Source organism: Trachurus japonicus, chromosome 22 (assembly GCF_045865225.1).
Source record: "Trachurus japonicus isolate A0001 chromosome 22, Traja_1.0".
NCBI classification, from domain to species: domain Eukaryota; kingdom Metazoa; phylum Chordata; class Actinopteri; order Carangiformes; family Carangidae; genus Trachurus; species Trachurus japonicus.
The window spans coordinates 11,816,227-11,839,911 of NC_140928.1; the positions used below are offsets into that span (position 1 = coordinate 11,816,227).

General features: G+C 42.7%; 1 protein-coding gene across 3 annotated transcripts; it reads left to right on the forward strand.

Moving 5' to 3' along the window:
- Positions 1-619: 619 nt before the first annotated feature.
- On the forward strand, positions 620-23,457 carry gna11b (guanine nucleotide binding protein (G protein), alpha 11b (Gq class)). Of its 3 annotated transcripts, XM_085768326.1 has the most exons (8): positions 620-899; positions 11,851-12,035; positions 14,314-14,468; positions 16,139-16,267; positions 17,358-17,486; positions 19,763-19,892; positions 20,014-20,167; positions 21,041-23,457. In XM_085768326.1, the coding sequence occupies exons 1-8, from the start codon at positions 764-766 to the stop codon at positions 21,229-21,231; spliced, it is 1,209 nt and encodes a 402-aa protein (XP_085624452.1). In that variant the 5' UTR covers positions 620-763; the 3' UTR covers positions 21,232-23,457. The 3 variants fall into 3 exon arrangements, with proteins under 3 accessions (XP_085624452.1, XP_085624451.1, XP_085624450.1); XM_085768325.1 differs by lacking the exon at positions 17,358-17,486; XM_085768324.1 differs by lacking the exon at positions 16,139-16,267.
- The last annotated feature ends 228 nt before the right edge of the window (positions 23,458-23,685 follow it).

Here is a 23,685-nt window from a genome sequence, read left to right on the forward strand (position 1 = left end):
ACTGCTACTTCTTCATCGTCTTCTGCCGTGGCGTTGAGCTAAGTAACTAGGTCGCTAGCTAACGCCGAGGAGGAGACAGACAGACCGCACAGATATCTACGGTAATGGGTTTGGATATGGTCGCGACACTGCAGTTTTGTACCACTTTTGGCTTTTGAACTGTGAAGACAGAATAATAATTGGACCACCGACCACACCGCAGTGACCAGTGAGAGTTGGGTGGGTTAATGATATAAACCGGGGTGTTAAGTGGCTAATCTGTATTTTTTATTTATTTATTTATATAACATTAGCTGTACTAAAAGGCAAGGCAAGGCAAGACGAGCATCTCGGGGAGAAAAAAAAAGGCCCCACCACCACCACCACCACCACCGTCTCCTGGCTGCTGACTCTCCCCTCCCCCTGTGCCGCCGAGTCTCCCGTGATTTTAACCGAGAAACAACCCGGGTGAAGTCGCAGCTGCTCTCGGCTTGGGGGGACAACTTGACAGCGAGGCCCCTTAGCTTTTAGCCTCCCCTCCCCTCCCCCCCAGTCCCCATCCATCCGTCCATCCACCCATCCATCCATCCGTCCATCCAACCAACCAACCAACCAACCCACCCCGACAGACGCCTCCTCCTCCTCGCCTGAGATCGAAGCGAGGACCGGGGCTTCTCCTTCTTCTTCTCCGGGGAAGAAGGAGCCGTGAAACCGTGGGCTACTAAGTGTTTTTTTTTTTATCGGGTCCCGTCTAAAACCGGGGCTGCCCAAAAAACCAGAGGGGATGACTCTGGAGTCCATGATGGCTTGCTGCCTGAGCGAAGAGGCGAAGGAGTCGAAACGAATCAATGCAGAAATTGACAAACAACTCCGCCGAGACAAGCGAGACTCCAGGAGAGAGCTGAAATTACTTCTCCTCGGTATGTATTAGCATGCTAATCCTCATATATATATATACACACAAATATATATACATACGCCCTTTTATTGCTATGTCTTGTGTCGTTTTATGCAAAACCCACAACCTTCTTGGGGCCTTCTTGCTTGGCAAAGCTAGCAAATGCTGCTAGTTAGTGAAGGGTTGCTGCTTCGCTAGCTGCCTGGGAGCTGGTTTCACTGAGGAGTAACGTTATGGCATGATGTCTGAAATGCGTGTGGCTCGTCTTCTTAGCTTGTTGAGTGAGTGAAAGAAAAGAAAAGAAAAAAACAAAGCAACAAAAACAGTTAGCTGTCGTGTCCAGGTGCATAATCTGACTTGTCACCGACATCGTCTTTTTTTTTATTCGTGTATGTGTGTGTGTGTTGCAATGGTGTGCAGACATCAGCTCATTTGGCATCGAAGTAACTACTAAGATATCAGCGTTTACATGCTACCACATGCTAGTCAGTGGGCCAATTTGGCATTATTGACTACTAGCCCTCGAGCTAATGAGTTGGTCAGCTTCAAAACTGCTACCGTGTTTTTTCTTTTTGTGTGTGTGTGTGTGTGTGTTGGCTGCTGGTGGTTAAAAGGTGAAGATGGTCACTTGATAATAGAAGAAGCAGCAGTAGCTTTACACTGTTGCTCACTAGGTTGCATAACATTTGTACAACCAAAGGTGCCTCAGCTTAAAAACCCTGCTTGGTGTTCATTCATTCATTAATTCATTTATCTATATCTTATTTATTAGCTGTGCACACTTGGTGCCACAAATCTACCCTTCTAGTGGACGGGGGGATACTGAGGGATTTGCCCCCTCATCCTGGAGTCTAGCTGAGTAGGTTAGCTATTTTTATAGCTGGTGTGTGGGCAGGTGGGAGCTGCTGTTGAATAAGTTGCTCTGTACTGCATTGATTCATAGTTCTGTGGACACACAACGAGGAACAATAGGCTAATATTCTTTGCAACAAAATGTACTTCCATTGCTTTCAGGAAAATGTGCTCTCTCTGTGTGTGTGTGCATGCAAATTCTTCTAACAGGCTAGCTTTAAACCACATGTGCATGAGGTCACCCATCAGCCACACAGGGCAGCAGATTTTCACAGATTTTAAGTGTGAAAGCTCCTTTTTGAAAAGGAAAAAAAAAGAGAAAAGCAGGTGTCCGTTTTTAGGACAATTAAAATTATCTAGGTTGCATCCTTAGTTTCAAAACGTTTGCTCTCATTTCTTGCCCATCAAAAGCAGCCCTGGTTATTTGACATGTGTGTCTCCTTTCATTTCCCTGCTGAATACCTCAGCTTGGAGAAGTAGGCCACACCAGAGTCATACCGGCGTCGATGGGACATATTCTAATCTGTGTCATACATTTTAATCGCTATTGCACGACTACACTACCTGGCAGCCAAGGTGAACAGGTGGAAAAGGTGTTTGTTTTTTGTGCAGCGGTTTTGGAAACGGCGTGCTCGTCGTATGCTGCAGTCATTTTTCTCCTGCCAGATGATCAATGAAGGGGGTTGGCCTCTCCAAGTGATTTTAAGAGATTTTGAGATTCAGGCAATCATTTACAACCGACACCGGTGTGCTCATTGTTTTTAGTGTTTCCAGTACATCTCTTAATTTGTACTGCAGACATTAAAAAAATAACACATATCAAAGTGTTATTTTGAAAGGCTGGTAGCAAAGCAAGAACTGTCTGCAATCAGTCATGCTGTAAGTGGCCCATCCTGTGTGAGTTAAGGCTGTCAGTGGACGCCTGGATAAGGACGTGTAAGGCAGGATTAGTCCAGGTCTTAATAGGCTTGGTTAAACACATCCGCTGCTCAGACTTTGAGATGTCACTGACTCCTATTATCCCCTGACATTATTCTCTGGGCCTACAGCACCTCGGTGAGCCGCCTGCCTCTCCTCTCCTCACCTCACTGGAGGATGAGGACAATCCCTGGTTTTGAACATTTACCCACCGCCGTTTCCATCAAGCGCATTTTACAGAAGAGGGGGAAAGTGATACTGTGATGCATAATGAGCACTGACCGTTTTAGCCGTCTGAATAGGATATTGTGGGAGTCTGTTGTGTCATTAGCTTCCCTGCAGTCCAGCGCATGTGTGCAGGAGATGGGTTATACATTTCAGCTGGGCTTACAGCAACGTACCCAAAAGCTCCTTCTGGCCAAGTGTGCACATTTTTAGTTGAACATAATGTGTCACAGCAGAATGCTGTAGCTTTAGTACAGAAGTATTTTAGTGAGGAGGCATGCAGTCGTGCGATTTCTTTTTAAGGTATCGAAATCCAGCTCAAAACAGATGCTCTATGAGAGAATTCATTATAAAATGATTGATTTGCAGAAGACAGAACTTCAGTGTGAAAATCTGCATCTATTCTGCATCTTTGTGTCATTTTAAAACAATTATTTTGGGCTTGCTTTCTACAAAAAGACATCTCATTCAAATATAATCGATACAATTTCCCAAGACCTAAGGTGACAACTTAAAATGGCTTGTGTTGCTTGTGCAGAGGTTCAGAATGAAAAAGGTAATCTGTTTTTGCAGAGATGAAAACCTGCAACACATTCAGGATTCAGGAAGCTACAACCAGAGAATGAAAAATGATTCAAACAATGAATTGATTATCAAAATAGTTTCAGACTGATTAGCTAAGCTCCTCAGCTTTCGATCGATGAAGCAACAGCAGGTCCTTGCAGCATTACCCGAACAACAACAACAGTTCTCCCTCTGACTAGTTCAGGTCCAGCCTACCTCTGTGTCTCTCTCCCTTCCTGGCACAGTAGTTAACTGTATGGCCAGGGTGCATTGCCATAATAACCATGTCTTAACAAAGCAATTATGAGACACAGGGTTTCCTAAAGTAAAAGCTATTACAACTTTAAGCTTCGCCACTTGGTCAGAAAAGAGAAACGGCTCTGCCGGTGCTGCAGCAGTGCCCACAGTCTGGTTGCCTGTCACTGAGGGCCATATCAGGCCATACCAGCAGCTTCCTGCTCCACAGACCAGTGGTTTGCCTCTACTTGGTCAAAACACAGTGGGCCAGGAGCTGTGGCCCTTTGCTGCATTGGGTAAATGAACCGCTGGAGTGAGTGAATGGTCAGTAAAGTGAGATGGAAGGGCAAACACTTTTAGGGTTTTTCAAAGTGCTGACCGAGGTAAACTGTAAAGCTCCCAGTCCGGCTGTCAGTGAACCAGTTGGCATTCGCTTTTTGTGAAAATGTGGTCGTCGCATGAAATCTGAGCAACAGACTGCGCGATGATCAGTAAAACATCCCCCAGAGTGACGTCAGCGATGCATTTTTGGTCATCAAATGTAGTATTTTTTAGAGAGCGGTCTGACTGGGGCGGTAGTTTGCTGCCTGGTAGCACATCACCCCAGGCGTGGGTTTGATTTACAGTCCGTTGCCAAATCCTCATTGATTGACTTGTTCTTGTTGATCCTCCCCATCCCAACAGAACGTCTTGTTTCCAGGTTAAGACATCCTTCAGAGGAACAGTCTGATTGAACCAAGAAGAGGATCAGGGGTTAGGCTGAGATGTTTATTGCTGACCTTCCTTCTCTTGCCAAGCCGTCTTATTTTGATCATATATGGCAATAGGGATCTTCTAGCTCAACTCCTCAGTGTGAGTGTGTGTGTGTCTGTGTGTGTCTGTGAGTACAGTACCTTTTAATGCCAGTGAATGAAGGGCTATGATCAGTTATTAAAATCCTCTTTATCACGGTCAGATCTAATACTTTTAAATTTGGAAGTCATCATGAGGAAGGTTCTTGCAATTAAGAAATAAGATAACAATGAAATGACAGATAATTTTTTAAACATGAACTTTGTTAATCAGGATTTATTAAATGTCATTCAGGAATTGTGACCAGTCCGGATTGCGCTTTTTTTTTTCTTTTTTAAATAAATATCCCTGTGGTGGTCGAAGCTATGCAATGGAAGCAGTGTTTTTAAATTACCTCAGACATATTTTTGGCATTTGTACTCTGCAGTTTCTTGTTACTTATCACTCAAAATGTACCAATAACAACCTAATATCAGCCAGAGAATTGGCCCAACCTCTAGAGCACTTAGCTGTCACTTATTCTCAATGTACTTTAATGGAAAATAGATCAGAGTGTCTTAAAAAAAAACAAGAAATTGTAAATCCTTCTGCATCGACAACACAGCCTCATTGAAACCATTCTACCACCATATTGTTACTGAACACGTGGTGATGAAGGTGGTTACAACATTGCTATTAAAATATACCTCCATAACTTAAGATTTTAACACAAATGTGGGGAAGTTAAGTTCGTATGTTTATCTGGTAAGAAATGTTTGATTCTTATCTCTGAGCTTGCAAGACATTATGAAAAACCACTGAACCTACTAACCACTCTTGGCTAAAGCTTGTTCAGGTTCTTATCCTTAAAGCCAAGTATGTTTTGCATATCTGGGGTTATTTCGCACTTGGATCAGAAAGTTGACAGAAAATGAGAGAAGAGATGGATGTAGACTGGCATTACTGATTCACCTTAAACGTCTAAACCACAAGGGCAACGCAAAGGTAGCCTTTATGTGACTTCAGAGAAAAAAATCTAATGTTTTATTGTCCTTTAAAAAAGACATAAAAGGGTCACTCACTGGAAAATACATTTCTACTGTTTGGTTTTGTGTCTGTGTCATTGTGTGAATGTGAGGCCTTGGAGAAACTGCAGCTTCTTTGTGTGACATTTTGTTTGTTGTGGGGTCGCAGCGCACAATTCTGAATCGACTAAGGGTTAAGGTATGAATGACCGTCATATTTGAGTTTGCTTGTGTGCGTGGTTTCCCGGATTATGTTGAAGTTGGATCCAAAGTCAAAAGTGCACAAGTACAATTTCAGCATCATCATCATCCAACTCACTGTAATTCAAACGGTCGTCGCCCCTCACTTCAGTAATCTGGAAGTCACAGTGAAGAAAGCGCACACACAGCGCATGTTCTCCATTATAGAACAGAACATATCCGGTGCATGTATTCAGACTGCCTCTACATCCCACTACTGTGTTTGCAGTAAAATGCTCAGGCGGCCGGTCACCCTGCCTCAGCCAGCCGAGCAGCAGCAGCACACACTCTTTATCTCTTACGGTCGCTCATATTGCTCAGTAGTGCACATATGAAGTGGCACACATGCTCGTTCACACACACACACACACACACACACACACACACACACAGATACACACATACACAGAGATTCTTAAATGGGGTCATGGTTGGTTCTCTGGAGATATGGGGGTGATTGAGGCTAGATGGTGACTGTCCCACATACTGCTGCTCCCTCCCGGTCCCCAGACAGGACGGGACGGGGCGGGCTGGGGGGACGGGGACGGGGACGTAGCCTGTCTTTCTGCTCACTGCCAGTTTCCTCAACCCTCTCTGCTGCTGACAGGGTGGCATGTTCATTCCTGTTTACTCCCACCAGCTGCTGTGTACAGTAAAACCCACACTTCTCTCTCTGGATGCACAGTTTTCAACTTGTGTCACTTCATCTCTCGGTTTCATATCAGATTTTGGATTGATAGACCATGCTCGCTCACACTTGTTGTCATTTTGTGGAGTATATTTTGGGCTTTTTTTCCAATTTGGTTGTGAATTCCAGAAAAAAAAAGTGATATTATGCACACATTAAGATCAATGTAGCAGAGATGCACAGTGTATGTTTTCCGCCCATGTGTGGACACACAAAGCGATGGTATCTCTGTTATGAGATCCTCTAAAATAAGTGCTGTGTGGCTTAAGAAATAATGTCAACATCCAGGATTTGGCTGTTTTTAGTGAGAAGCAGCTGAGCGCAGTATGTGTGTTGCGGACTAAAATACTGCCGCTCACTCCAAATCTTTTGTAAAGCCAGTATTTGATTTTTTTTTTTTTCTTTCTTTTCTCGCTCACCCACACCCACTCGACCAGAACAGCACTCGGCGCATACTCACTGGTGAACAGACAAAGCTGTCCTAAGTTGGTCAAACGCACATACGAGGTGCAAGCACATATGCAGCACATATTATAGCATGTATTTTCAATGTGCAGCTCTGACAGCAAGCAACACATGCTGGGAAGCTGCAGCAGAGTCGAGAGAGAATTAGTCCTGTTTAGTTTTGTGTTTATGCCTCTGTGTGTGTGTGAGTCCTGTACTGTCTGCACGGCCTAAGTCATGGCAGGAAAATAGGGAAGAAATGGGCCATCACAGTGGAGGTAACATCCATGCCTTGAGGTTGACCACAGAATCAGTGTGTGTCCACAGTTGGTTAGGCAGCTGGTGTGTGTGTTGCGAAGCTCCAGGCTGCCTTGGCTCAATCCCTTCCCTTTGTACGTCTTAAAGAGGCCAGTTTCCAAGTTGGGTTTAGTGAAAGATTGAGACCCACGCTTCATTTCAATCGGCCTTGTGACTGACTGGCTGATTCACCTCGTATCTTTCCAGGTCTCTGATAAAACACCTATACGATCCAGTCAATCTTGAGGTTTTGATAATACTTTAACCTCTGCTCTGTCCATGCAAATTTCCCTCTATGCTGAGATTGGATTGCCACCACGGCCCAGCCTGAAAGGGCAGTTCACAGCCCCAGATAAGCCAACACTGTTCATGCCAATGGACTATTTTATTTTCCTGTGTATTTGCATGCAGGTTTCCCATGATGCTGATAATCCACTTCTCCTGTTCATCGAAAGCAACAGCGACAGGCAAGCTCTGCAGAAAGTCAAGCTCGGTTCAGCCGGCACGGCCCTGCTCTGCTCTGCTCTGTGTGCATGAGACCTCTAATGGCTGGCCGTGCCTGCATATGAAGCATGACGGAAGAATTGTAGGATATGAGCAGACTGTGTAAACAAAGCAGACCTTACACACACACACACACACACACAGAGCCAGATAAAGTGACGGTGAGGCAACCTGGGCTCGGCGAAAACTGCTGCACGAAGACAGCGGCGTGTCAAGTCCATCAGGTGTTGTGTCATGAGCTGACATCAGTCGCATTATGTAAAGGCTTATGAAAGCTAGCCTGGCAACGGAGGATACAGGTGAAGTGTTTGGTTTCTTTACATGACGGATAGCTGTTACTATTTACATACTGTTTTCGTTGCACCGGCTCTTCTTAATTTGGCTGCACAGACTAGCACAGCAGCTCTTGATTTTTATGTCGGTTGTCGTCGGGTTACCCCTTGATTCGAGGCTCAGCTCTGTTCCAAGAAACACACAGCGGCTTCACAAAAGACCAGTCTTGGTGTGTGGGCTGCGTAGTGTACCTTAGCGCCGTTGCATTGGGGCATAATCCGAGCTCTCTTTTCTTTTTCTTTTTCTTCTCTCTCTCTCTCACACACACTCGTCGTCGCTACCTTCTAACAGAAAGCGATATCAAACCCAAGTAGTGTGTGAGCTATTAAAAGGTGACCTCCTTTTTCTAGGTCATTACCAAAAAAGAATGGATGGATTCTAGTTATGAATATCCAAAATTCTTGACAGAGAGGGATGAGAATGGAGAGGCATATTTCTAGCCTCAGGGAGGTTAGGAGGGGTTGCGATGGAGGAAGAGGGGGGGTGGGTGGGTGGGAGGGGGGGAGAGAAGAGGAGCGTGTGGTGTATTTGTGGGGGAGAGCTGGTGAGGGCATGGAAATGGCTGTGGCTGGCGCTGGTACAATCTGGGGAGGAAAACGGGAAGACAGAGGCCCACAGTGTGTTTGTCTGGTGAAAGAGGGACACGACAGTTAAGAGAACATAGTGGAGGGAGATCTTGTGACGGGGGTCACGAGAAATAAATCAGACATTAAGCTGGAGAGTGATCCTCTCTTGCTCCTTTTTCGCTGAAGCTGTCTGCAGTCACTACCAGGACGCTGCCTGCACAATGAATACACCCTCTGTGCTTGACTCCTTTTGTTAGCGAGACAATCACAGTTCTTATTAGTAGTCCCTCTACCTTGTGTGTAGCTTTTTACTGATTCATCCAGGAGACACCATGATGATAAGAGCTTTTTTATACAAGACAAGTCCCTGTTGTCCAAAATTGGACATTTCCTCTGGTGGAGGAGGGTCGACTCGACTTGTCTCCCACTTATGGACACTTGCGGTGCTGAAATCCAGATTTTGTTTCTGGGATTAAGATGCTTCTTCCCCTGCATCAGATACCGTATCTCTGCCAACCATTTCTTACACTCCTTGGTGTTATAGGAACCCCTTGGTACTGACCTCAGGCCTGCTTTTTCTCCCCCTAACCCCTCCACCTACCCCTACACCCACCCACCCGCCCCTCCCAGAGTCTCCGTGGAGCCGAGGCCCTTCTTTTCTGTGGTGCACCAAAAGATGAAGAGCACAGAGCAAGCCTGAGGGGCTCGCAGTTATATTTACTGTCTGCTACGAAAGAGAGGAGAGAGAGGAGAGAGAGAAGGGGCGGGTGGGAGGGGTTTAAAAAAAAAAAAAAAGAAGGAGAAAAAAAAACACACAGGAACGAAAAAGAGAGGGAGACAGAGGATGGGGTTGCCATGGTAATGGAAATATGGCTGCTCTTCAAAAACCTTGAATGTAGGTGGTGGTGAGATGAGTGTGTGTGTGTTTTTTCCTCCTCGTCTTTCCCTTTCAGTTTGCCAGATATTATGGATGTGCAGGATCCCTTTTGATTTCACTCAGATGCCATCAGCCATTTCTGATTTTTTTAAATTTTTTATAATTATTATTTTATTTTTGGATGGCCCGAGGGTGGAGTTTCTGGGCATGTATAGAACATAGAGGGCTAGTGTGAAATGTGGGTTAAAGGCCCAACAGACCCTCCCTCCCTCACCTCCTGCAGCCAATTGGGGGTGTATTTGGCAATTGTTGTAGATCTTGAAAAAACTAAAATAAATAAATGCAGGTTTAGCATGAATGGAAACGTTATAATCCATTTAATGTTCTTGGGCGCCATTCTTTCTTTACCATGTGTGTGTATATATGGAAACCTGATGGCGCTTGATCTTGATCTGCAGTGATCTTACGTCCAGATATGGACTCAGGAGGGGCAGAGGAGGATCACTGGAGGAATGCAGCCCTCTCCTCTCCGACAACGATCCCCGCTGTCACCTTTCGGCTGAAGCAGTTCAGTGTTAGATCCCAAAATGTAGGGCAAGTTGTTTAATCATCCTCATTAAATTACCTTGTATCCTCCCGCTCCGCTCGTCTCTCTCCCCTTCTTCTTCCTGGAAACGTTTTTGATTCGTTCACTTTCCAAACAGTTTGATAACATCCTGATGTCGCACAAAGAAGCTTTGACATATTAGCAGTCGTAACCAGTTTAGTTAATCAACTTGGAATCCCAGTGGAGGGATTTCATAACGTGTGAAACTGACTTAGATGGACATCTCATGTTAATCGAGTTTTGAGAGAAATTCTCGACCATTGCTTTGCCTTCATCTTGGACCGGGTTGTGCTGATTTGACTGGATTATTGATTAACAGAAATGAATGCATACTAATTAAACATCAGATACACAAACAGACTGCAGCATGTTCTTGGATCTCTTCAACTGGCAAGTGTGTTTTTTGGAGATTTTTGCCATTCATGGGGCATCTGTCTTGGGTCACAGATTTGGCATTTAGTCATCTTGGCAAAAATCAGGAGCCTAATTTCAAAATTAGCTATCTGCTAATTGTAGAGGATGGGCACGAGCACCAAACCGGGCTGAATCACAGTAATTTTAAGTTGCACAGATGTAATTTTTTTTTTTTTTAAATTTACACAAAGCCACTAATGTCGTTTAAAACAACTGTCCTGCAATAAATCTTGCTCACGTGAAGCCTAAAAAGCCCTGATTGTTGTTGGTCATCTTAGAGGTTGTAGCGCTGTAGTGGTGCTGTTGAACTGTATTGTGCTAATTGTGTACTAAGACTATATACTAAGACTTTTCCAGCCAATTTAAGACAAGGTAGACTCTACTGTAAGTGACTCCATACAAAGTAAGATTTATATAAATTAGAAACCATGGAAGATTTACTAACTTTTATGATGCATCTTGTCATTGTGCATAGCTGAAACCACTTCTCCAATGACTTGTAGATGTCACACATACGGTGCTTATTGGGCTGCTTCGTGAATGTCTGTTTATATTTAGTATTTAAAGCAGAAGTAAGTGATATATTTGTGTTAATATAAGTCTTAAATAGTTATATCTTCCGACAGCAATCACTTACATAGAGTGTTTGGACTGAAACACGGGTCTCTCAGTCACTCTGCTCTGAGCCGAAGAGAAAACATTTATCGTATCCTACAGTTTTTATCCAATGAGGAGAGAGAACGGCATGCAGGGCTGTGTGTGCAGCCAAGGAACGCCGTGAATGTGGCGACGTAGGGACGAGGACTGTTATGGTGCGTTCAAGGAAACTCGTATTTTTCCGATCGTGAAGTGGTACCAGTTCGATCTGGTACGAGTTCACCGGTCGGAAGTTACGAGTGGCCGTTATAGTGACTTTCACCGGTAAAACAGGTCGGAAAAACCACTTACTTCTGCTTTAACAAGAAAACTACAAAAAGTAGAGAAGAAACAGAAAACACTTTGGAAAATGTCTTTACATGAGAATCTCAGTGATTGCGAGTGCAGCCGTTACTTAATGTCACAGAACTGCAGCGCCAAATGAAACAATCACATTAAACAAACACGAGTTAAACAATTTTTATTTATCTTATTCTGTGCTCTGCGTAATCAAATCTTTCTAATGTGGTGTTGCTTGCTGCACTGGTAAATGGCTCTAATTGGTGATTTCCAGAGTGGCCAGGGCCTTGATGCTGTGAGTTAATGAAGAATGCCATTCAGTTTTACAGACGTTTGCTGAACTCTGACTCTAAGAGTTTCCTATCTCATCTTCTGTTACCGTCTTTCCTTACGTGGCATTGCAGTGTTGTTCCACTTCGCCCGTGATGCAACTTTGCCCTCTGTCTCTAACCCTGTGTCTTCTCTGTCCTGTCAGGAACGGGAGAAAGTGGCAAAAGCACCTTCATCAAGCAGATGAGGATCATCCATGGAGCTGGATACTCAGATGAAGATAAAAGAGGCTTCATCCGGCTTGTTTACCAAAACATCTTCACCTCCATGCAGTCCATGATCCGCGCCACTGAGACCCTCAAGATCCCCTACAAATTTGAACAGAATCGGGTAAGGACCATCCCGCAGATATAAGAGCGTTGTGTCACACCCTCAATTTTGTATCCTCTACACTAGGGATGTCACAATTACTTGTTTTCACAATTAATTGCGGTATTAAACGCCACAATTAATTGATCGTAAAGATTCCTAAATACCGTCACTTTCCAAAAAAAGATTATGTCGGAACCGTATTGGCAGATGTGCACCAAAGTAAAAGGTAAATGCACTGATACTGGTCCATATGTAACATTGAATTGGTAGGAATTTAAATGCTAGAGTCAGTGTCATTTGTAATAATAAAAAAAAAGATTAAAATTAACTTAAACATTTGGTATAGATGACAATTAATGACTTATATATTTCAAACACTTTAATAATTGGTCATATTTTAATAGATACTTTGTGGAAATAATTAGTAATGTAATTATAATTTGACTAAGATTTTACACATTAATAGTGTTTGAAATTAATTGATGCATAATAATCATGACAATCGTAATACCGTGATTATTTCTCTGACAATAATCGTACCCAGAAAATTTGTAATCGTGACATCCCTAATCTACACTTAATGCCATTTGGTTGGATCTTGTGAAACACCACAGGCTGCCTGCACAATCACAAATAGTCTATATTTTAACAGTGCTACAGGACACTCAACACATCCAAACCGAACTCCAGATATATAATGTTTGAGCGTTTGTACATCAGGATGCTTTTAATTCATTGAGAAAGAATGAAGATGAAATATTTATCAACATTGTGGGCACAAGATAATTATCGTCTATTACTGTATGCTACAGTGGTTCTCAATGCAGTCCTCACAGTCCCGCTGGCTTTTTATTGTGAACCTCTAATTGAGGACTGATTTACACTTGGAATACAAGGAGAGTGTGGTCTGCCTTCGAGTAGGATACAAAACCACCGGTTGGCTCGTTCATAAGGGTCAAGATTCATAGATGGTATCATCACCTAGTATTGTAAAACACATAACAGGCAAGACAAGATCATATGATTGCCACTGTTGGCAAGTACAAAAAATTAGTTGGCACGAATATTTTTGCTAAGAGATGCCTCTCTGTTGACGGAGGCAAAATAAAATTGGTATAATTTATATTGAACATTTGAAACCCACTCATTACATGTTACAAGAAGGAGTGAGGGTAGATCTGGTTTAAAGCCATCTTCAGCACACGGTACAATCTTCTTAAGTCAGTGTGTTTCAAAGTTATGTTTAATAGGAAAATCTATTGAGTAATCAATATTTTTGCGGTTTGTGTAATCAGGGTGGTTGTGAATGGATCATCTATCTTCTGAGTTTTCTTTTTCAAAATAAACGCCAAAGTCCTGAACTGAAATCACAATTCGTTTTTATTCAAATGTCTTTATTTGGGTTAAAAAAAAAAAAAGGTATATTCACAGCTTTTTAAAGTGACTTTTTGCATGTAGACATTAACTAGAGTTATCTTCGATGAAAGCAGGCAAGTTCACCTCAGGTAATGCTGGAATTAACAGCAGTGGTGAAATAAAAAACCAAGAATTAGTCATAATGTGCAGTGTAAATGTTACCCAGAGGAAGGACAGACATCATTTTGGTCCAGGCAGCCATCTTCAGTGCACATTAAATCCGGACATTAAATACAGCAGATGGCATACTGATATTTTAGGAGAGGCTATAAAGACAGTTGTACATTTGATTTTAAAAATTATCATTGCATAGTTCAGAAAAGTAAAACCTGTGTCCTGCACATCTATTATTGCGTTCTATGAATAACATTGAATAGTGAGGGCGTGGATTCCCCTACGATGAACTGTGTGATTGTGACTCCTATGGTATGTTTGTTGGACATTATACATTTCTGACCTTTATTAGATGTTTTAATTATTATTTACGGGTCGTTAGTCCTTTCTTTTAAAGACCTTTTGGAAATACTTTATAATTATCCTACAATTAAATATCAGGTTTTGCTGCTTTCTTTATCCCTCATGTCAGTTTACAACCTTTGATCTGTTATTTTTCAGAGAGAAACTGTGTGATTTACATCTTCTCGTAAGAAAAATCTTCTGGTGCACAAGAACTGATTTAGTTTGTCCAGCGGAGACATTATCATTAGGATATAAGTAAAACGAGTGGGTGGACAGGACCAGCCAACAAGTCTGAACAGACAGTGAAGAAACTAATCTCTAGATTTGCAAATTATCTTCCGCTGTAGATGTATGAAATGTTTCTTTTTCTCTGTTTGCCTCATTGTCCTGTTCCTGTCTCCTCTCCCCTGTGTGTTCCCAGTCTAATGCCATGCTCGTGAAGGAGGTGGATATCGAGAAGATCAACGGGTTTGACCAGCCCTACGTTGTAGCCATCAAAACCCTGTGGTCCGACCCGGGGATCCAGGAGGCCTACGACCGCCGCAGAGAGTACCAGCTGTCTGACTCCACTAAATAGTACGTTTGTCCGTCTGTGTCTGTGTGTGTGTTTGTGTGTGTGTGTGTGTGTGTTTGCGCCACTCTCTGTGTAGACAACTGTTATCATGTCTGTCTAGGATTTAAGAATGGTATTTGTGTGACAAAATCTGTGTGTGTGCTTGTGCAGTTTTGTTTGCATGTCATGTTGGTTTTGATAACTGATGCTGTTTTTTTTTTTACATTTAATTTACAAAAATCCTAAACTATTTTATTGGAAACTTTGGTAAATTTAAATCACGAAAATTGAAGAAGACTCTGTGATGCTGAGTCATGGAAACAAAAGTCTTGGTTCTCAAATCTAACACCTGAGTCAAGAGGCTCAGTGTGTGTGTGTAGCACATGTGCACGATGATGCATCTGAGCTTTAATCAATGTGATTGAACTTGTGTGTGCATGTTATTGAAATGTAAAGGGTCACTCCACCAAAATCAATAATAGTATCTTATTCCAGGTCTGTTGCTGCTTTCAGAAGCATTTTAAATGATCATTTTATGATTACTAAAACTAAATGGCAAAAAATATATATATGTTGCTATGATTTTAGGGACTGGCCCTTTAATGTTATGTGTAGCATGAAGACAGAATTGTCTCCAGGTCTCAAGTCACGAGTTCTCACAGCAATTAGGGTGTGTTCAGCTGTGTGGTTTGTGGCAGGTTGTGTGTGTAAGTTCTGTCGTAAATACCTGCCTTTAATTACCTTGTGGGTTATGTAACTTCAGCTGGGCAGGGCAATACATCAGCCTTTATACACAAAGTATTAGTTGACAGGTTTCAAAATTCACAAGCGTATTTGCACAATTGAACAACCCCAGTGTAAAAATATGTAAGAGCCACTATTTGGCTTTTAATCGCTGGTTGTTTTGCACCACAGCTGTTCATTTACAGTCCATGATAACTTGCTTGATAGTTTGAAGCAGTGCGATGTGTCACTGTGGCTCTTTACACCTGAGAGGCAACCGGGTGGCGTGACCCAGAGTTCACGCTGTTTCATCCAGATAATACAGAGCAGAGCAATGACTTTGGAGCCATAACGCTGCTTGTCCTTTAATCTGTGTATAAAACTACACGTTGCCATCTATGTGCATACTCCAGAAATACACACAGAATACACACAGTCTGTTCTAATATTGTCACAGCTAAGGTTAAATGTGTGCACTCCCCAGTGGCTCCTTTTCACCGTGTGCACATCAGCTTAAAACTATGATTTAATTTAAAGCTAAAGGTTTACATTTTATGTATGAATGTCGGCAGCAACAACCACACATTTTCGACAAAAGAAATGTCAAAGTGCACACAGTTATGTTTCTACTTAATTTGTAGCCAAATGTGTCAGCCTCCTGTTCTGTGGCTGTGTGTTTGCTACATTTCCATTGTAATGATTTGTGACAGAAGGCTCAATGGCCAAAGGTACTTCACTCTCCTTATAGTGCCCCCTGGCTGTGGGATATCTCTACTACAGTTAAACATTGCTTCAAGTCTGCATGCATGTATGCATGCAGGTGTTGCTTGCAGTGTTTGCAATGTGATGGTAAACGTGTGAGCCATGTATTTGTCCTGCATGTTTCTGAATGTGAGAAAGACGAAACACAAATGACTGAACATGCCTTTTTTATTTCAGCATTATCTACACTGTTAATGTATATCTCCAGTTACCTTAGCGATATAGACCGTGTGACTGCGGAGGGATATGTTCCCACCCAGCAGGATGTGCTGAGGGTCCGTGTTCCAACCACGGGTATAATAGAGTACCCATTTGACCTGGAGAACTGCATCTTCAGGTACCGCCCACGGCACCAGGACTGCAGCATCACCGTAGTTAGAGGACAGAAACCACTGATGACTGTCAGGATATCAGCACATTAGTTCAGAGGGGCGGTTCTTAGAAATTGTACTCAATTTAAAAAAATAGGCGGAAATTGTAAAAATTACTATTTGATTTGTTTTCTATCAGTGCAATTACAACAGATGTGCGAATGCAACCATATTTTCAAATTTGAGCTGTCCTTCAGAGGAAACATAAGAAACTGTGCTGTGTTCAGATCAAACAAGGGTCAGGTGGGTGAACCTGATTAGAGCAGTGGTTTGTGTCCAGAGTTGTGCTGAGGTTCTGACCCCAGGATAAAAAAAAAAAACTAAGGCCGGACGTGCTGCACTGCAGCGTGTGTGGGGAACAGCCACCAAAGACCAGATGAAGAGGGATCAGACACTGATGTCAAAGATCCTCCAGGAAGTTGTCAGAAAATATGAGACAAAGATGCATCAAGTAGATTTACTTCACTTGGCTTGAGAAATGGAAAGTAGGGAATATGATAGGAGACACTGCACATTGTATACATTATACAATGTTTATTAATGTGCATTGTCCCTTTTATAAAATAAATCAAACTGAATCTGAAACTGAAGCTTCCTGCTGTCTTTGATATCAGCCTTGTCCGGTCCTTCCTAGTCGAATTCCAGGTGCTGCCGTTTCTGCCGCTCAAGTCACTGCTGCTGCTGTCACTGATGCCACTTGACTGTCTGCAACATAATCCACAAACCACTTGACCTCGCCACAAATTGTTGTCGATTTTAAAAAAGTCGAGTAAAGCAAACTAAAAAGCTCCAGCTGTTAGCGGCTAATCTCGAGGGTCTTGTGTTGGTTTATGGATGGAGCGTGTTGTTGGTGGAGCAGTGACACTGACTAACACCCCTTTTGTTTTCTGAGATATGGCGTTTTTTTTCTGTGAAGTTTCTTCAACAGGACTGATCCACACTTCCTGGAATGGCAAAGGGGGGGTTGGGGGTTGGGTTGCAGTAATTGCCTGTCACGCTTTATATAACTGTTTTCCTGTCTTTTTTCTCTCTTTTTCTCCACCGGCCTGTCTGTAGTTATCTGACCGATCTGGATCGTATTTCAGATTCCAACTATCTTCCCACTCAGCAGGATGTGCTCAGGGTGCGCATCCCCACTACAGGAATCATAGAGTACCCCTTCGACTTGCAAAGCATCATTTTCAGGTAGAAAAGACGCCACTTTTTGGCCGAGTCCCTCCGTGTTATGTCGTGACATCATTGACTCATACATCATTTGACATGTTTTATTGTCCAAAGCCCCAATTAAACCGTATTGTTTGTCCTCCCCATTAATGGAAAGAACCTGTAACCTGTGACTTTTGATTTATAAATTTGACTTGAGTGTCTCTTTCCCATTCCTCCTCTTTAACGCTCCAATCATAAGAATTAAGTCATTAGCATTTTCTAGTGTCCCCACAGACCCACACTTTCTTTTACCTCCTGCCACCAACAGCAATCATACCACACATAACACAACCCCCTAATGAACACAAAGTCCTACATTCTGGTGCCCGGTCTCTGTAAATGGGTCACCTCCTCTCTTCCTCCTCCTCTCCTCCTTCCCTCTCCGGCTGGCAGAAGAAACGAGGTCGTCCTCTCCGCGGTGGAGGAATGTTATTTTGGGCAGCAGGTCCTGCAGGGCCTATATTGGCCCCGGGTCTCAGTGGACCTCAGTGGACTGGGCCACCACCAGGGGGCACTCTTGCATTGTGAACTGTGCAGTTCTCCCAGAGACCACATGGCACCTGGTCTGGAGGCTGACACCTCTGCATCCAGAGGTGCACCGAAAATACACACTACAAGGCATTAAATAGCAGCAGAGCCATTTCTGAGCAGGCTCTGACAGGATAAAGGTTCTTGACGTGAAAGATTTCATTGAATCAGTCGTTGCAGATGGAAGCTTAATGAAACTGGGACCCTAAACTCCCCGATGAGTGATGGGTGACCTTGTCAAGGAGAAGCTCGGGAAAACTGAAACCTTATGAGGATTTGCACTTCTCATCAGTCAGGATTGCTGTTCATGAATGGCTTCAGCGAATGCCAGCCTGTCTAGCTGCAGGCACGTCGTCCTGACATCAAACTTTTCATGCCAATTTATGCTTAGTTAGTGGTGGTATAGTCAATCTCACTCGAATGATATAAATGCCATGCTTCTGCAGCCCCGTAGCTTCTCATTAGGGGATGTAGGAGGCGTCCTTCTGCCATGAAAAGGATCCCATCATCAGAGGTGCCCCCTGTCCTTTCATCAACATTTCAACTCCTGCCCTCTGTCTGTCTTCCGTCCTTTGTGTCAGTACCCCTGCTCCTTTCTTTCTATGTCCTTCAGTTTCCCCTGTCCCATTTGTCTTGTCTCAAAACTTGACAGATTGTTGTGTGGTGCTTTATCAAACACACACCAGGGCAGGTCGACAACGCTTTCACCATATCACATAAACAGGAACACACTGATGTAGTATGACCAGATTAACACCACTCAGTTTAACAATATATTTCAGTATAGGTGCACATACAGCTGCTTCATTAAAAAGAGTCAAGTCTCACCAGGATTTTGTGGTTTTTGATTTATTTATTCATACATATCTTGTGTTCTTGGACCAAGGGCACGTTAAGGATGTGTTATGCTTTTATTAACAGATAATATTAATTTAACAATTGTAATAAACTTTGCACAAATCGTATTTCTTAAACTGAGTGGTTTTCCTGGTTTTTGATCTGTCCTAATTGGGGAGCTTTTATCTTTGTGGTGGCTTGCATGACTCACTCAGAGTGAAGGACAAAAACATACCCATAGTTCACATTAGTAGTTGCGTTTTTGTTTTCTTGCCACGTAGAAATGATTGTACACATTTGGAAAAAAAAATCTGAACTTGTGAATTTGATCAATCTTCTCCTCAAGGTGTTGAATCCATCAGGTGTTGAGTGTACATGTATCTGCCAAATGTGTAAGATAATTTAAAATTAAGTTAATAGTTAATCTTTTTTTAACAAATGGTCAGGACCCCAAATAAATGATAGGCCTATTTCAGATGTCTCCTTACCCTTTCAATAAAAATATACTTTCCTGCGTCCCAGGGTGGAAGACTATATTTTTATTTGGGTCAAGTGCTGAAAATGTTTAAGGAAGGTATAAACCAGAAAATATCTTTCAATACTTCTGATCCTGAGACATTTTGTTGTATATACAATTTGTTGCACAAAGTGAGGCATAATTCAGTCTAATTTGAATGTCATGTAATATTAGTAAGTTCATGATTTGGTGCTGGCACCAAATCTGTCCTGATGGATTCAAAACCCTCTGTTTATCACTGATTGTGGCCTCTAGTCTGTAGTTAGATCACTTAAAGTTAAACCAGGACAGCAGGATTTATATGATGTCATTTTTCCCCCCAATCTTGCCTCTTCATTTACTATCTCCTTCTACACCTTCATCTTGTCATCAGGATGGTGGATGTAGGTGGTCAGAGGTCAGAGAGGAGGAAGTGGATTCACTGCTTTGAGAATGTCACCTCTATTATGTTTCTCGTGGCGCTGAGTGAGTACGACCAGGTCCTGGTGGAGTCGGACAACGAGGTGGGTGGACCGGCGTTATGTTGGTCTTAGAGTTATCTACATCACCTTAATCATTGGCTTTTAAAAACATCACTCTCTGCCAGAGAACTTCATCTTTCTCACACTTGTTTCCACACACCAGAACCGCATGGAGGAGAGTAAAGCTCTATTCAGGACTATCATTACCTACCCTTGGTTTCAAAACTCCTCCGTCATCCTCTTCCTCAACAAGAAGGACCTGCTAGAGGAGAAGATCTCCTACTCGCACCTGGTGGACTATTTCCCCGAGTTCGATGGTGAGATCATCTGTAGATACGTGTGTTTGTGTGTTGACTAAGTATCCATCATTTTTGCATATTTTCCTCTTCAAGTTTGCAATCAAATTGAAAATTACTTTTTAGATCCACCTGCCAATCATGGGAACTGTCAAGACATTAATGTTTAGATCTGTATAAATAATGTAGGTGTACAGCAGCTCTGCAGATAACAATGACTTTCATTACTCAATCTTTCACCACTGTATTATCATTTAAAATTTAAAATTCAGAAAACTGAAAAATGCAGTTCAATTTCTCAGAGTTAAGGTGGTACTGTATCTTCAGGTTCAGTCGGTCCAAAAGATTCAAAGATGTGCAATTTATTATGTCAAATTACAAAAGTAAAGCAACAGTGAATATTTGCCCACCTGTTTAAAAGAAACTGAATTTTCTGTGGTTCAGCAGTAAAAAAAAAAAAACAGGAATTTTGAGAAAAAAGTCATAATGTTGGGGCGGTGCGTGGCGCAGTGGTTAAAGCGGCCGCCCCATGTAGAGGCTACAGTCCTCAATGCAGACGTCCCCGGTTCGAGTCCCGCATCGGGCAGACCTTTCCTGCATGTCATTCCCCCTCTCTCTGCCTCCCCCTTTCCTGTCTATCTCACTGTGCTATCAAATAAAAAAAAAGGCCAAAAAGCCAAAAAAATATACTTAAAAAAAAAAAAAAGTCATAATGTTGACCAAAAAAAAAAAGAAGTATTTCAAGAAAAAAAGTTGTAAAATCACAAGAATAGAGTCAAAGTACTTGAAGTAAGAAATGACGGTGGGCGAAAACAACTGCGCCACACGGGCATCATGATGTACTGTATGAGGTTATAAGCTGTTGACATGTGCTCCTGTGTGTCTGAACTCCAGGTCCCCAGAGAGATGCACAGGCAGCGCGGGAGTTCATCCTCAAGATGTTTGTGGACTTAAACCCAGACAGCGACAAGATCATCTACTCTCACTTCACTTGTGCCACGGACACTGAGAACATCCGCTTTGTGTTTGCAGCTGTCAAAGACACCATCCTACAGCTCAATCTCAAAGAGTACAACCTGGTGTGAGCGCTCGCTCGCGTACGACGCACATCTCCTCCCCCATTGCACAAATGCACGCCTCTTTTCAGGGGGGTCGTGTGCTCAACTCCACATGCATTACACAGCGCACCATGCTGGCTCACACACGCACTCATACAACCACACATGCGCACACACTCTCATAACTCACATAAGCAGACACACACACCCCAACAAAACCCTTCCTTTCCCCCTTCTCTCTCTCTCTTTTTCTCCAGTACAGTACATTCACAGATCTTCCCACCTGCAAACGCCACCCACCCCCCCTCCCCTCCTGCTCTCTCACCAAAGCTCGCCCTCTTCCTCCTTCGCTCGGCAGCTTGTTGTGTCAGAATCCTCGCTCCTCCCAAAGCTCCTCCATGTGTCAGATTGGGGCCCCGGCTGCCGGCTCTGGCACATTTCATCTGGCACACAAACCTTTCACATGGGCTGTACAGTGACTGAAGGGGGACTTTGGTGTTAATGTGTGTGGTACGTGCGTGTATGTGTGAGCGTGTGTGTGTGTTATTCGGGGGGACAGCATTGACTTGCAAAAGGAGCTGTGTTTTGGTGAATAGCAGCATGGCCCTTCAGGAGGTTGACCCCTCACTGGGATGGGAGACCAGATTCCTCCATCAATCTCCTTTTCTGCCGGTGTGGGAGGGGAGCGAACACCGTTATCTGCTGGAAAAAAACACCACAAGGACCAGCGGCTCGATGCTGAACAAGAGATGCGTCATAGTGACTCGGACGGGATGTGAGGTTGCACACGGGACGCAATGGGGGGGATGGGGCCGAGGATTCTGTCTCCACCTCGCATCTATGAATGTACCCACCAGTGTGAGCATCGCAATCGCAAAAAATAGATATATATATATTATGAAGTAAATGCATATGTAAACACACTTAAGACAAAAAGCACGAGAGGACAAGACATAGCTAATCAAAATCTGTTCATTGCTGAGATTTTTTAAATGTTTTTAATGATAGAAATTTGTTGCTACGTCTACTTCTATTTAACAGATAATGGCTAAATGGAATGGTGATAAGAAATGGTAAGAAAATCTATTAAAAACTTTTAAACCAAGGTATCTTAAAAAAGAAAAGGAAAAAAAAAAAAAAGCAGAAGCAACCAGAAATTTACTTGACACTAAGTATCCTTTAACGGTTTCTGTATTTTTTATGTTTAAGTTAATCACATCACGTCCCTCCTCCAGATGTTTTTTTCTGTATGGATTCACAGGGACAATCTTCCATGTGACCTTAACAGTATCTGGCTCCACTGATAACACCACCACCACCCCTACACCCTCGATACAAAACACTAGCAGCAGGTGAAGAGGACCCTGCCTTTTAAACACTAGCTCTGCTCCGATTGAGTGGAAGCAGATGTGGAGGGGAGTGTGATGTCGTCGTCGTCGTCGTCATCATCATCAGTGTTTATCAGCCCACAGAGCACATCTGCAAGTAGCTTATTCAACAAAAGAAAAGCTGTAAATTTAAAACCCACGCCCCGGGGGGAGGTGTACGAGTAGAATCCATGCAGTAACGTCTCCGATGGCGTCGACACCTGCGTCGCTCAGTCGTACAATCAGACCCACTTCCTGATGGTGACGTCGTCATCCATTATATCAGGATGTGCTTCTGTTTACTTTACTTTTTTTTTTTTTTTTTTTTTTTACTGTATAGTCACTTTGTTTATAAAAAAGATTGCTTGCTGTTGAGTGGTGAGAGGAAGGGGAGGGGGGGGGGTTATGAACCTTTCACAGAAAACACACTCTGAAGTCTGCAAATGTTGTTTGTGTATATCTGTTTGTAAATACGTATACACAAAACACTCCTGTACAAAAATGCTCTGTGGTACACCATCTTTGGCAAAAAACTACAAAAAAAAACAACAAAAAAATCTACAAAAAAAATCAAAAAAAAGAAATGAAAAAAAAAAAAGAAAAACTAAACTTTCATTAGCATACAGTTTTCCTATGAATTTATGGTAGTATTGATACTGTGATTATGGATTTTGTTCACTTGATTAATAGGACTACGCAGAGCTGAGTGGTGCTGAGGAAAATGATCGGCAAGGAGCAATAGTCAGAGAAAAAGAGGTTCCTCCCAACCAGCCTCACAACTCCACACTACTGCAACAGCTCTGGCTCCAGAGTAATACTAACTAGGGCTGGTAAAAAAATCTTCACAGTATGGTTACAAGATGATTTTAAGAGTAATTAAAGATTTTTTTTTATTTATCTAATTTATGGACCAGGTTGGAAGGTGTTGATAATTTGACTGCTTTTGATTCTGTCATGTTGAAGCGCTCCTTCTCTCACGGTGGAGCCTACTTGAGTCTGAACTGCTGTAAAAAAACAAAACAAAACAAAAAAAACGAATGTCTGGTATAGTAAGGACTTTATCTCTGCTTTCTATTTCTTATTGAGACATTTCCAGTTGTACTTGCCATCACAT

Coding starts and splice junctions, on each gene's coding strand:
- gna11b (XM_085768326.1), top strand. CDS start 764: ATGACTCTGGAGTCCATGATGGCTTGCTGCCTGAGCGAAGAGGCGAAG. Junction 12,036..14,313: donor ACAAATTTGAACAGAATCGG/GTAAGGACCATC, acceptor GTGTGTTCCCAG/TCTAATGCCATGCTCGTGAA. Junction 14,469..16,138: donor CTGTCTGACTCCACTAAATA/GTACGTTTGTCC, acceptor GTATATCTCCAG/TTACCTTAGCGATATAGACC.